Source organism: Microtus ochrogaster, unplaced genomic scaffold (assembly GCF_000317375.1).
Source record: "Microtus ochrogaster isolate Prairie Vole_2 unplaced genomic scaffold, MicOch1.0 UNK124, whole genome shotgun sequence".
Taxonomy (NCBI): Eukaryota; Metazoa; Chordata; class Mammalia; order Rodentia; family Cricetidae; genus Microtus; species Microtus ochrogaster.
In genome coordinates this window covers 773,288-787,676 of record NW_004949222.1, presented here as the reverse complement: position 1 = coordinate 787,676, position 14,389 = coordinate 773,288, and the positions used below count along the sequence as shown (strand labels likewise).

At 44.1% G+C, this 14,389-nt stretch overlaps 1 protein-coding gene and 1 pseudogene across 1 annotated transcript in view; both read left to right on the top strand.

Annotated features, from left to right (window-relative positions):
* The first annotated feature begins 2,432 nt into the window (after nucleotides 1-2,432).
* LOC101983873 (zinc finger protein 420-like) overlaps nucleotides 2,433-14,389 on the top strand; it is a 115,025-nt gene continuing 103,068 nt past the window's right edge. Inside the window, exons 1-2 of the mRNA XM_005371735.3 lie at nucleotides 2,433-2,682; nucleotides 3,685-3,785. Of these exons, the coding sequence (XP_005371792.3) occupies nucleotides 2,433-2,682; nucleotides 3,685-3,785 (351 nt within the window). The remainder of the gene's footprint in view (nucleotides 2,683-3,684; nucleotides 3,786-14,389) is intronic.
* Nucleotides 12,306-12,396, top strand: LOC113455801 (annotated as a pseudogene).

The following is a 14,389-nucleotide window of genomic DNA, read 5'->3' as shown; positions in this document are numbered from 1 at the left end:
TACATTTCCTTCCTCAACAAACACTGTCCTAATCTCTTGAAATGAACTCTACTAAACTGGCAGCACCACTTCTAGCTCTGTGCCATACCCCCACATCCCTGGCATGCAAAAACCAAAGACTGGGTTCTTGCTTACATTGGCACCAGACTGAGCCACAGCACTGTTGGAAGAAATTGCAGTAGAGCAAATGTGACTTTTCATTCACAGGCAATCAGAGAAGACTTCCCAGTTCATCTGCACAGGTTTCCTGACTATCTGCCCCCTCTAAACCATCGGACCATGACTTCCACAAGACATGGAGGTGGACAGATGTAACTGATTGGCTGGATGTCACTCTTTTAATGCAAAGGAAACCCAGGGAGGAGCTGAAATTGTGAGTCCTGGTTGGAATGGAAGTATTGCTCTGAAAGATCACCCCCTATGCAGATCAGTTGTGTGTACCACTGTCAAGGCAAGGCCTTGGTTGCCTGCCCCTGTCTGCTCCAGGGAGTTCCTTTCCAAGATTCTCCCCAGGATCCTATATATTGTCCCAAAGGCTCCAGAAACATGTGGCCTATGGGTGACATACCCAGAGTGTCTCCAGCAGCTAAAGACAGTCCAAACCACAGGCAAGCCACAAAGTCTCACTGGGGTGACTAGATCAGGACAGCCCAAAGCAAGTAGATCAGGAGAACCCAAGGCAAGGGACATAGATTATCTCTTCAAGGTGGCTGATGATCCTAGCTGGAGCCTCATTTACAATTCAACGCCATATTTGGCCTCCCCTTGGAAAGGCAGGGTATGAATCAAATACTTCTGCTTAGTGACCTTTTGCTGCAGGCATGATACAGCACAGCCAGGCATGGATGACACCTCCACCTTCTCCTGGATGACTTTCCCAAGGGGCTTGGTTTAGGGAAAAACTCCAGGCATTGCCAGTGATGATGGAAGTCAGTGTGCTTTCCCTCTGGAACTTTCCTCTGTAGCCAGTGGAGGAGGAGGAGAAATGGGGAAGAGGCAGGAACAGCAAGTTTCATAGTTTTCTCCTCTCTCAAAAGCTCAGATTATTCTGGAAGCTTCTGGTTGACACAGCAGTGACTAGATGCTGGGTGGTGGGTATGGGTATAGCAGGGCTTCCTCCCCTTGGGGCTCCCTCCCATGCATGCTGTGCAGTGACTAGGCTTGGGACAGGTTGAGCAAGTGTTTTCCTTGAGTTTGGGGCCTATGTAGGTATTAACAGTGAGCTTTTGTCCCATCCGCTCCTGTCAGCTCCCGTCGGCTTTGTCCTGACGTAATTGCTCCTGAGCACCTCCACTCCTGTGCCCTGCTACATGGCACTGCCCAATTGTTTCATCAGCTAAATCCCATGGGGAACAGCACAAGGAAATGGCTGCTATTTCTCTTAGTTTTCTATTTCATTGACAAAATAACTTGGCAAAAGATCTAGTTAAGAAATTGCCCGTCTCTGTGTGCATGTGTTCTCGGTGGTACTTAATGTAGGAAATTATAAATCTGTATTTTTCCAAGATATATCAGCAGCTGGTAAATTTCTGTCCACCTAGCTGAACTCGAACATACAGTTCAGAAAGTCTGACCTTCCATTATCTGAAGAACCATCTTCTGACTATTTCCCACTCTTGATTTCCTTTCTCACTGGAATTTCAAGGTCTTCTTAAAATAGCGTTTCTCATCTCTTGGGACTAGAAGCAGTTTGAACTATGCCTCTGAATAAGTAATTTAATTGAAACAGGTGAACCCTTGGATTTCACAATGTGCAGCCATTTTGTCCCATTATAATACCTGAACTGTTTGTTCATATATGCCAAAGGAAGAGGTGGAGAACTTTGCCTTTCAGACACAAATCACACAGCCCACATACCTTTCAATCACACTTTCTATTCAAACGAGGAAAGTTTAGCACAGGTTTGATCACTATCTCTTCAGAAGGGAGTGTTCTGCTGTATTCTGAAGTGGGAGATGTGATGTGTGCTGTGACCCTTCATGGGAGTGGCTGAGGGACAGTGCAGTTGTTGATCCCAAACATCGGTCACAAGATTGAAAGGGAAGGGCCTGCCTGTTGGGCTAATACAATAATGTGTCTGAGAGCCCAAAAGAACCTTCTAAGTTAGACAACTCTAAGGAGCTAAAAAGTGGCCTAATCTCCATTCCCCTGGAATTTATCCTGTCCTCGCTAGACAGAGACCTGGACATGACCAAGGCTGACCTGAAATAAAACACAATAGCCGCTGCAGCTTCTGGCACAGACACGCTGATGGAGGCTGTCAAGGTGCCTGACCTTTTCCCATACCATTCTGAGTTCATTGGTGCTGTTGGCTTCTTAAATTTTCCAAACGTACTTGACTGCTGCATGTATTAGGTTTTAGAATGAGTGTGTGTGAAGGGTAGAGGAAAACTATAACAATTAGGTTGTGGAGTTTGAAACCTGGATTGTTATGCCTGCTCAGCAGGAGCTTTTCCTTGGGCAGAGGCAGATTGCCAGCTCTCCCTTAACTTTGAGAAACATTGCACTGGCTGATGAGAGCATCTACTTGATTGGGCATTTTGGTGTTGAATTTGATACAGCTTTCTGTGTCAAATTTGATACAGTGACTGCGAGCACAGGGTATCATGGCAAGCAGCATGATAAGCAGCATGTCTCGGCTCCCTCTGCTGGTGGCTCCTTTCCCGTTCATGCACACAACAGTGAGCTGTCTGTGCTCATTGGGGTTGTTGGTGGAAAACGCTGAATAAGTCAAGTCTTGAACACTGTATTTTTAAGTGTCTAGTTGAAGTTTAAATTTTATGTCTTCATACTTTGTTATGAATCATCTTTTTGTAGGTGATTCCATTGAATCTGATCCATTGCCTCATACAAATTCAGACAGAACACTTAATGAGAAGTCAAGGAAGTTCTGAAGACCCAGGTTATGAGCTATCTCATCACTCTCTGTGAGTACGGCTATTGTGTTGGTTCCTGGCTTCTGGCTTTGTTAATCTTGAGTTCTCCACAACACATTATTACATTTGGAGAATTAGCTGGAGAAATAAGGAGAGAGGGAGATCAGTGAAGATTTGGCAGAGAGAGAGGAAAGTGAGAAAGAAGAGGAAGGTAAGGGAGGAGAAATCTAAGATTCAAAATTTGTGAACAAGTGAGGAGAATGTCAGTGGCAAACAAAAGGCAAAGAAAACCAGGAAACGAATCAGTTACAGGACAACCAAGGGCTACATTGTTTGAGACCATGTATTAAAAATGTTTTTGCCTCTCCCTAAGTGACAATGCCCACTGGACTATGGTCTTCATCCTACTGCATTGAAACATGAACCTGTGGTTGAATAGACAACTTGTAGGACCAAGTTGTCATTGAAGCCCAGATAGTTCAAGATAATTCTATAATGGGTACCTGATGACCAAAAATCACCAAGAGATCCATCTTTCCCACCCATTGTGGAGATGCTTCAACAGAAGGCTTAGGCTGACAAAGATGACAAACTCAGAGACCTGATGCTGCTGTTATTTGAAACTGCTCTGGTCTTTGGTTTTTCCGGAGGGCATCCTAGACCAACTCAATCTTCATCTACTGCATAACTAAACTAGGCCTGTGTGAATGAACTACAGGTGAACTACAAGTTGCAAGTTGTGAAGCTGTTTGGACACTTGGACAGACTTAGTAACATGTGTCTCCAATCTCATGTCTTTCTTTGTAGGCGTTGATGAAGATGAAGTGACAGCAGAGGAACCCAGTGTGGCTGTTCCAGATGAGACCCCAGCATGCCACCTGATGGGAAAAGTTCTTCACATGGGAAAAGTTGGGGCCCTCTAGTGGGAGCCCATGCCTTTAGTTGAATTTCCCTGTGGCTCCTCCCAGCAGCTGACAGGGCTTAATCCACCTGGTTCTTTTCTTCTGAGTAGTACAGCACTTCTATACTGTCCTTTTGCCTTAAGGCAGAAAATTTCCTCCCACAAAGCAGAGTTGTGTATTGCGAGAGCTTTTCTTGTTTTGTTTGTGGGTTTCTTTGTTTTTTTACTTTTTTAAATTTTATTTTATGTGCTTTGTTGTGAGAGTATCAGATCCCTGGATTTACATACAGTTGTGAGCTGCCATGTGGGTCCTGGGAATTGATCGTGGATGCTCCAGAAGAACTCTAAACTTCTGTGTCATCTCTCCTGGCATTATTTCTTTGTTTTGTCCTGTTTATTTTATTCTGAAATTAAAGTCATGCGAAACAGTGAAGGTACCATTTTGTGCAGTCTTCCTCTCCTTTTAAAGGAGCACTCAAAACGCTAAGATTCTTTCCTGGGTTGTATTGGAAGGTGATGAAAAAAGCATTTGTCCACTGTTTTGAACTCTGAATACTGCCTTTGGAGTCCCCTTCAGCCAACCAAAACTCAGGGTCCATGTCACTAAAGCAGTTTATTCCAATAAGAACAAAAGGCATCATTTCCAATTACTGAACTTGCTCTGAGAACACTGAGGTCCCCATGGCTCTGGGCGAGGCTATCCCTGCTGGTCCAGCACTGTTTTCACTATCCTTAGAGAAATCACATTAGAGTTTAGAATTCTCTTCCTGAGGCAGTTTCTGGTTATTTTGTGATATGAGTGTTAAAGGTATAAGCAAAAGATTGGTTCCAGCCAAGGAAGTCCAGATATCTGAAAGGGTGGGTGATGGCTGTGTATCTAAATTACATCTGCAACCAAAGTTGACAATTATCTCTTCTATTCAGTAGCTCAGAAGAATGAACTTAATGGGAAGGTAGGTGAAGGAAGCTCTGATGTCCAAAGACAGCCTCGTGGGCTCCGATGCTCTACTGAATTCTTTGAACCACTTTGCCTTGAGCTAATATCTGGGAAGTTACAGAAAACCAGAATGATAAGAAGGGCAATCAGGGTTGCAGCTTTACAACCCCCTGCCCTCCTAGGGGCTGTGCCAGGGAAGTGCCCTGTGGCCTGCTTGCCCCCTCTGTTGCAGCCCAACATGTAAGAAGAGAGCCTCTATCTCCTTCTGTTAGGGTTCTTGACAGGCTGGGCTGAATCTCCCTACTCATGGGCCACCCCATCTGTCCAGACACATATCTCACATCTGTTCCCTCCAGCACAAGACATCTTAGGCTGACCTCCTATCAGGTCTAGAGAGCCACAGTCCTGCACCATGTCTGGACAGGAATCCTGAAGTTTCTCATGGAGGGTAGGCCCCAAACCACATCTTCATCCACACTGTATCCTGACAGCGAAAGAAGTTTGGTATTCTGGGAGTCCAATCCTGCTTTCCAAGACATTCACCCCCATGATATTCATGCCTGAGCATGGATGGGGGGGGGGGGGCACTGGGAAATTCACGTTATTTCAGTGTGGTGACATTTTGTTTGTGTTTTAACAAATAAAGCTTGCCTGAAGGTCATAGTGGAGAGCTAAGCCACTAAAAGCCAGGGAATGGTGGCACATACCTTTCATACCAGCATTCAGGAGACAGGAGCAGATGGATATCATTTAGTTCAAGGTCACCCCTGGGCTACACAAAATTCATCCAGTATAAAAGAGAAACAGAGCTCACAGAATTCCCAGAATTTGGAATCACCTGCTTTTAATCCCTACACTAGGGAGGTGGAGACAAGAGTGATATGGCTAAGCAGATATGGGAATATAATTGGGAAGAGACAAAAGATATGCAACCTGAGCAGCAGGCTAGGCGGTCAGTAGAAGCTTGCAATTAGAGGATTATTAGAGACAGGATCACCCCTCTGGTCTGAGAATTAGTAGAGGTAAGAATTCTCTAGTGACTGGCTCCTTTGCTTCTCTGATCCTTCAAGCTTCCGCCACCAATATCTGGCTCCAAGATTTTATTATTAACAAGAATTAGATTTCATGCTACATTTCAGCTCCTGTAGTCAGGGAATCTTCCTGCTGTGTCCATGCCCTCAGCCTCAGCCTCCACCATGAACGCCTGCAGCAGGGCACCAGCATGGCCTGAGCCTGGAGGAAGATCAGGCACAGTTCCCTTGTAGAACTCAGTAGTGAATATTTTTCTTTGTACTCGCCAGCTTGTTCATGGTTATCAGACCTTGGAATCCCAGACACAGTGATGACCTCTGCACTTAGACAGACTTTGTGACTATCTGAGGCTGTGGTAGTATGAGTAAGAATGGCCCCCATAGACTCATAGATTTGAATGCTTGGCCAAAAGGGAGTGGCACGGTTAGAATATGTGGCCGTGTTGGAGTAGATGTGTGTGTGTAGAAGGAAGTCTGTCACTGGGGGTTTGCTTTGAAGTTTCAGGTGTTCAAGAAGACCCAATGTCTCTCAATCTGCTGCCTGCAGATCTAGATGTAGAACTCTTGGCTCCTTCTCCACCACCATGTCTACCTGTGTACCACTTTGATTCCCACCATGATGATAATGGACTAAACCTCTAAGCCAGCCCCAACTCAATGTTTTCCTTTGTTGCTGTGGCCATGTTGTCACCAGCAATAGAAACCGTAACTAAGCCAGCATGAGAAGAACTTGCCCTTAGGTTAGAGTTCCTGTTACTCTCTAAAGCGCCAATGTTATTGTTTTTAATGATGTGGGTGTCCCCAGTGGGGCAGTGGCAGGTGGGAGACTATGGAGGGCCAGAGGCCTCAGCAGGTCCCCTTGGCAGGTGGGAGACCTCAGCCAGTGAGAGACAGACAGGTATGCTATGCAGAGAGAGTTTGGGGATAGAGTTTATTTAGCGGGTTATAGAAGGAAAGGGGAAGGGGAGAGAGAAAGAGATGGGGAAGAAAGGGGAGAGAGAGGCAGCAGCCACCTTTTCAGAAGAGGGACTGGAAGAGCTGGAGGAGGCAGAAAATCCGCCTGTCTAGGTACAGGAAGGGGAGTAGGCAGGGCTTATCTCTTAAGGGGACAGGGAAATCAAGTGACAGGAAAAGCCAGCAGCAGATCATAACAATTCCTCTTCTAACTATAATGTTTCCTCCCTTTTTTGACTAAGTGATTATTCCAGTAGCATCTGTCATCATGATCTGTTGGTTTATTTCTTTTTGTTTTTCCTCTAATTATAGTACTACACTAGCCCTGACTGCAGCACAGCATAGGGGTTTACTGTTTGAGCACCAGTTGTAACAGTTGGCTCCAGATTCCAGGCAGGAAGAGGCAGGGCTCTGTCCAGTCTTCAGGCAGTGCACTGCAGTGGAGCATTTCAGGACAACAAAGGGCAAAAGAGAAAGGCACTGTGAAAGAGAATGGAGAGCAACTGGTATAGCTCATGAGATGATGCAGCAGGAACCTAGGAAAGCTCCTAGGCAGTACTCTCTCCACCTGAGCTGAAGACCAGCCATGATGTCATTCTGATGTCCCAGTCAGCACCTGATCTGGGTAAGGCTAGTCCCCAAAGCTGGAGATGACATCTAAAAATCTTTCAGCATTTGTGAACAAGGAGTGACTAAGAGGTGATCCAATCCATTTTTCCTATATTTTGTTTCTTGTTTGGAGACATAGAAGGATAAGTATGACATGTTTTTTTTCGTTTGTTTCGTGTAGTTTCGTTTGTTTACTCTTTGAAAGAGGTTTTCATTATATAGCACTAATTGTCTAGAAACTCACTGACTATACCAGGCTGATCTCAAACTCATAGTTTGAACAGTCTCTAACTCCTGAATGCTTGTATTTAAGGCATGTGCCATGTTGTGCAACTGAATATATTTATGCAGATAGAAAATATGAGTTGGCCTCTTAAAAACATGCAAACAAACAAACAAATCTAAGACCTGGAAATGCCAGGTCTATATTTGTAACTGCAGACATTTCCTGGAGTTGAGTGTGCATATGTTCTGACTCATGGCCTTTTGGTTCACATGGGCCACAGCTTGGCATTTCCTTCTATCTGGTAGCTTCAGTGATTCTCTCCTTTCAGGAGTCCATGTTTGCCCTCTTTGGGCCTGACTACTTTAGGAAATTAGCTGGCTGGGGAAAATACTCAAGGAGTCTTAGTTGGTAAAATGCATTCTGCCCAAGAAGCTTTTTGGTGATTGAGGGTTTGATGTCATACCTAATGGAGCTTAGACTGACTTGGAATGCCTGGGCAGATAGAGAAGACCTTCACTCTTTGATCCTCTTACCTCTATTTCCCCAGTGTCTAGTGATGTGGGAGTGTCATATATCAATCTGTTGATTTCATTGGCTAAGCAATAAAGAAACTGCTTGGCTCTCATAGGTTAAAACATAGGTGGGAGGAGTAAACAGAACAGAATGCTGGGAGAAAGAAGCTGAGTCAGAGAGTCTCCATGATTCTCCCACTCCAGACACAGGTTAAGATCATTCCTGGTAAGCCAGCTCATGGGCTACACAGATTATAAGAAATGGGCTAGTCCAGGTGCAAGAGTTAGCCGAGAAAAGGTTAGATATAATGGGCCAAGCGGTGTTTAAAATAATACAGTTTCCGTGTAATTATTTCGGGGCATAAGCTAGAGCTAGCCATGTGGGCGGCTGGGTGCCGGGGACGCAGCCCCACTGCTCCTATTACAACAGTCTAGAATAACTGTTATAAGCTACTTTATGTGGTGCTAGGAATTGAAGTCAGAACCCCTTACACACTGGGTAAGTATCCACCCTCTCTACTGTGTCCCATCTGAAACTTGACTACTGTTAATTGGTGGGCATTCTTTCCCTAAGAAAAGTACCTCTGTCATGGGTGGAAGTGGGGGGTCTACAGGGCAGAGCCTATATGTCTCTTACATTCTAAGCCAGGTCCTGAGGTGCCTTATCTTCCACAATCAGCAGCAGGATTTCAGTACCAATATCAAAAACTATGACTCTGGAAGAGATGGTGCTAAGGTGCAGACCAACTGCCAGGTGCACAGTTGGAACTCTCCACTGGAGCGTTCTGTGTTATCCTCAAGGCTTGACCAGCTGAGGCTGGGTAGGAGGAGGAAAAACTGTGGAGACCAGTCAGTCCCCTGACTGCTCTCTCATTTATGGCTGAATTGAAATGTCACTTCTTAACAGGCAGACTTTCCTGCCTGTTCCACAAAGACATTAAACCTGCTGAAGCTGATTGGGATCTCCCACACAAATTTTGTTAGGTATTGTGATTTCCCAGTAGACAGAGACAGCATCTTAAAAACTAATCTTTGTATCATAGCTGCCGCTTCTTTGTCTGGCAGATGGCTTACTGAGACATCTGATTTGCCTGTTGTGTACCACAGCCCAGTCACAAACCGATATCTTGACATACCCTTGTCTCTATAATCACTTGGCAATGATGTTCTACATTTTCAGAAATTTGTATTTCAAGAAACCAAGGAAGAGCATAGCACCACCAGAGATTTATGACAGCCTTGAGCAGGGGAAGGCTAACATAAGGGCCCAGGCAAGAGAGAGTATGTTATAGACTTGGGGTTAGAATGATTTCATCAACTTCTGAGCACTAACCCTACAAAATAGATACAGTATTGTTATTGGTTTTGAGTCATAGTTGCTACAGTCAAAAGAGAAATTCACCAAGTTGCTAAGCCTTAACTTTCCAAAGGAGCAGAGGGGTACCACCTTCATTGAAAAGATTGATACCTGGCTAGCTCACTCTGGTTCCTTTATTTATAAAAGTTAATTCAGTTTGGAAAAGGTTCCTACTATTAAAACTCATCTTGCTCTTGCTGAAATCTGCTGAAGAAATGCAGAGCTGGTTTCCAACACTGAAGAGGAAGGGCAGGAGGAGTCAGGTTGTGGGACCATCCTGGCAACTGTCACACATTCCAAGGGAGGAGTGGTAGTTTGAATTTAAATGGTCCCCATGAAGACATGACTGTTCAAAAAGGTATGGCCATGTTGGAGGAAGTGTGTCACTGTGGGGGCAGGCTTTGAGGTTTCCTATACCACCACTGTATCAGTCGACTTCCTGTTGCCTGCAAGATGGAGGAATCTCAGCTATTACCCCAGCACCAAGTCTCTCTGCATGTCATCAGACTTACTGTCAAGATAATAATGTATTGAAGCTCTGAAATTAAGAGTTTGAAGCTGTAGAGATGGCTCAACAGTTAAGAGCACTGATTATTCTTCCAAAGGTCCTGAGTTCAATTCCCAGCAACCACATGGTGGCTCATAGCCATCCGTAATGAGATCTGGTGCCCTCTTCTGGCCTGCAGGTGTACATGCAGGCAGAACACTATATATAATAAATCTTTTTTGCCTTAATTTTATTTTATTTTCCATTCAATTATTTACACTTCCTTCCCTCCTCCCAATCCCGTCCCACTCCCCCACACTCCCTCCTCCCTCCCCCTCCCTGCTTGAGAGAGGGCAGGGAACCCTGTCCTGTGGGAAGTCCAAGGCCCTCCCCACTATATCCAGGCTTAGGGAGCTGTGCATCCAAATAGACTAGGGTCCCAAAAAACCAGAACATGCCGTAAAAACAAGTTTCAGTGCCTTTATCAATGGCTTCTCAGTCAGCCCTCATTGTCAGCCACAATCAGAGAGTCCAGTTTGATCACATGCTCATTCAGACCCGGTCCAGCTGGATTTGGTGAGCTCCCATTAGAACAGGCACACTGCCTCTGTCTGTGGACCAACCCCTCATGATCCTGACTTCTTTGTTTGTCTTCACCCTCCTTCTGCCTTTCAACTGGACCTTGGGAGCGAAAAAAAAAAGTTTATGAGAAATCTGGTATGAGATCCTGTGGACCAATTACATTCAAATTACCACGTTCCACTCCCTGGTTCCCATAAGCTTGTAACAATAAAATGCAAAATGCATTTAGTCCAACTTCAAGAATCCCCATGGTCTATCATAGGTAAAGGAAAGAGAAAATGAAGAGATAAAACAGGACCATGAGGGTTATCTGGGAATTCAGACTGTACATGGTATTTAGAGATGCTGACAATGGGTATCACTTCACTTTTTTAGCAGAGGAGAAGGAAAATTGTGCTAGGCAAATGCTATTCTATTTGATGGGTCAAGACTGTTGAATCCAGCAACTTTTCTATTAAAGCCAATTTTAAACAGGCACTCTAAATGCACAATATTTAACCCAATATTCCTGGGCTCAGGTGTCAACCTGTAACCTTGGGTTGTCTTGGCTTTGAGACAGAGTGTTCTGCAGTCAGGCACCAAGATCTCAAATATTGAGCAAACAAGGCCACTCCCTGCATTAATGGGAAAAACAAAAACTGAGTTGATTTAGGAATTTCTCTTGCCAGGGGTGGATCATTGGTAGATTTTCAATATTCTGGCTGGAGTTCAAAGCGCATATAAGGGCCCTGCTCCTCTACCCATTCACAAAAGAGAGGGGATGCTTTTTCAGGGAGAGAGGGGAGGTTAACCTGGTTATAAGTTAAATGTAGCCTGTGAGTTAAGCTTGGAATTTGGGGAAGGGCACTGAATCTTTCAGGGAAGGTTCACGGCGGGTCTATTACTGGGATGATGGCAGGTGCCCAACAGCTTAGTTCATGGGGGGCTCAAATTGAGGATCCTGTCTCAGTCAAGCCTGTTTACTGATGTGTCACCATCCACAGAGATGATTGTGAGGGCTTAGAGCTGCTGAGCCGCAGAACCTTCAGTGGGCAGCTGCTAGCCTGGGGACAGGTCATCCACTTAGAGTATTCCCCACTAGGGCAAGGACTTAGTGAGAGCATAAGAGATAAAGGTGGAGTCCCCTTGTTCCCCTTCGGCATCTCCCTTTTCCCCAAATGACTTGTAGGTTCACCTTGGATGGATCCAGAGCTGTGGGTTGTCACTGCAAGGACCCTGAGCCTGGCATCCCTGCAAGCAAAGGCAAAAAAAAATCAGTGCTTGAGCCATGCTGGCTGTTGTCACCCACTTTGACTCTTTCCATACTGCTGAAATGCATGTGGCCGTGCCTAGGGCGTAGTGCAGAGGAGGTACCACCTCAGAGGCATGTTGTATGCATGTTGGGTTTGTGAATCCTAGCAGAACAGGTAAATAGTTTTATTATTACCTGGGTGTGTAGATAAATGGCAGACAAGAAATGAGATATTTCTGCTTCAGTCAGAGCTTAAGGCAGTTGAATTGTCCTTAGTTCAGTGTTAAATCTCCCCTCCCCCAGATGCCTGAGAAGTGGCAGCCTGTCGTTGGTCATGCTCACAGGCCTTTCTCTCTCTAGCAGTTTCATGTATACACAAAAGGCTTGTCTTTCTGGAATCCCCCTGAAGTCTGCTGGAGAAGCCTGGGAGTCACTGGTTCCCAGATTTTACTCACAATTGCTTTGATTCTTTCCCCCATCCATCCTTCATTTATTCTTCCCCTTTGTAAAATGTATTTTAATAGTTCTACAGATTCCTTTCTCATAGTTCTGTGTCCTTATTCATTTATTCATTCAATTGTTTAAATATTTTCTGCAATACTTGCTTCAAGGGCATATATATTAAAATTGGAATAATACAGAGAGGAGTAGCATGGCCCCTGTGGAAGGAACCCCTCCCTCCACACAGTTTTGTGCACAAGCCGCCATGGTAAAGTAGGCTATTGTGGAATTTTTGTCGAGAGTGTTGTCAGTCATCTTAAAAGGAATGCATTGTTCCTGAGACTTATCCCTGTCTCTAGAGAAGACATGAATGTCCAGTGTTCAGGACTGCCAGGTCAGGTGCAGCATGGGTATTGGCTAGAGAAGGATCAGTGGCAATAGGCTATGTAGACTTTTTCCAGTCTTGCATCTGGACTCCTGACATCTTCCAAAGCTCAAGCCTGGACTGTTGCATAATTTCCTATGTGCTTATGGACCACAACAGGTACCCAACAGCAAGCTGGTTCAAAGATGCTACTTCAAAGCAGGAGACCTCAGCATCGTTCCCATGACACCTGCCTAGCTACACTGGGGCAAGCCCTCATACTTCCTTTGAGTCTTCATCACAGACAGGGTCAGATGTAATCCTCTAGACACTTGCTAATGTCTTATACTTTTGGTATCAGAATGTTCTCCCAAAGGTCGAGTTCTAGTTGCTTCTACTGCTATTTTCCACCTGTAGTATGCCTCTGGCAGAGGTCATAGAGCCACCCATTGCTCTAACAATTCTTATAGGGGAAGCAGTAGATCACTTCCAACTTACCCCATGCCTATGACAAGTATAGCTGAAATAACAAGAGCCCATGCCTGCCTTTCATGTATATAGAAATGCCTATACCCTTGGTCTGATATTTTTTGGTTTGTATATTTGGCATTTCTTTTTTTTTTTTAGATAAAATCACTTCGTAGCTGTCCAGTATTAGATCTCCCTGAGGAATGCAGGGTAGCTTCAAACTTACAAAGCTGTGCCTGTCTATGGCTTATGGGTAGTAGGATTAAAATCAATCTACCATGCCTGATCTGATGTCACTTTTAATGAAAATATTGAAAGCAATTATATCATAAGATCACTGTTTGCCACTTTTTATTTTATTTTTCAATTTTTTTTACAGTCCATCTACAGTTCTCCCCCCACCCCTCCTCTCACCAGCCCAATAATTTTCATTTAACCACAATATTATTGCTTAACTCACATATGTATATATGTATGCATATATATATAAACACACACATGTATATACACACATACATATATACACATATAAATGTATATGTGATGAATTAACTGGGTTCAGGAAATAACCAGGCTAGCTAAAAGACAAAACAATTATTTTCTTATTTATTATAAGGGGGAAACTCAGAAACAGGAACTAGAAGTCCAAGTTCACCTGTGCTGCGAGGGAGCCACACAGAGAGAGCACCTGGGCCGTGCATGCCCATTTTTCTCCACACAACTTAGAACCACCTCTTAAAGATAATTTGTTGAGAAAACTTCTTCATCACACACATATATGTGTGTGTGTGTATATATACATACATATATATTTATGTATGTATATGTATGTGTGTATATACATATATATATTTATGTATGTATATGTATGTGTGTATATATACATATATATATTTATGTATGTATATGTATGTGTGTGTGTGTGTGTGTGTGTGCTCTGGCAAGGACAGTAGTTAAAGAAACCTATGCTCTTTAAATGCAATCTTATATGCAGTATAAACTCATTGTTTTGTCCAGATTTCCAGCCTTCTAGTACAAAATTATTAGTGAATGGACATCAGCTTGATATCTTGACCTACATCTCTCTGTATCTGGGAACTTCTCTGCTCTCCATTGTATACAGATTTGTCTTGGACTTCACTACAGATATGCATCATGCCAATCCCATAGTATTCATCTGTAGAGGACAGCACTAGGCAAGGCACAGGGCTCCGGGATCTTCAGAAAAACACCATTATGCCACATCTGGAATATGACTTTGTCATACAACTCTTTTTTTTTTTCTGGGTTCATTTTTTTCTTTTTTTTTAATTCTTTTTTTTTTATTGAGAAAAGGAAAAAAAAAACAAGTTTCTACCTCCTCCCAGCCTCCCATTTCCCTCCCCCTCCTCCCACCCTTCCCCCCCTCCTCC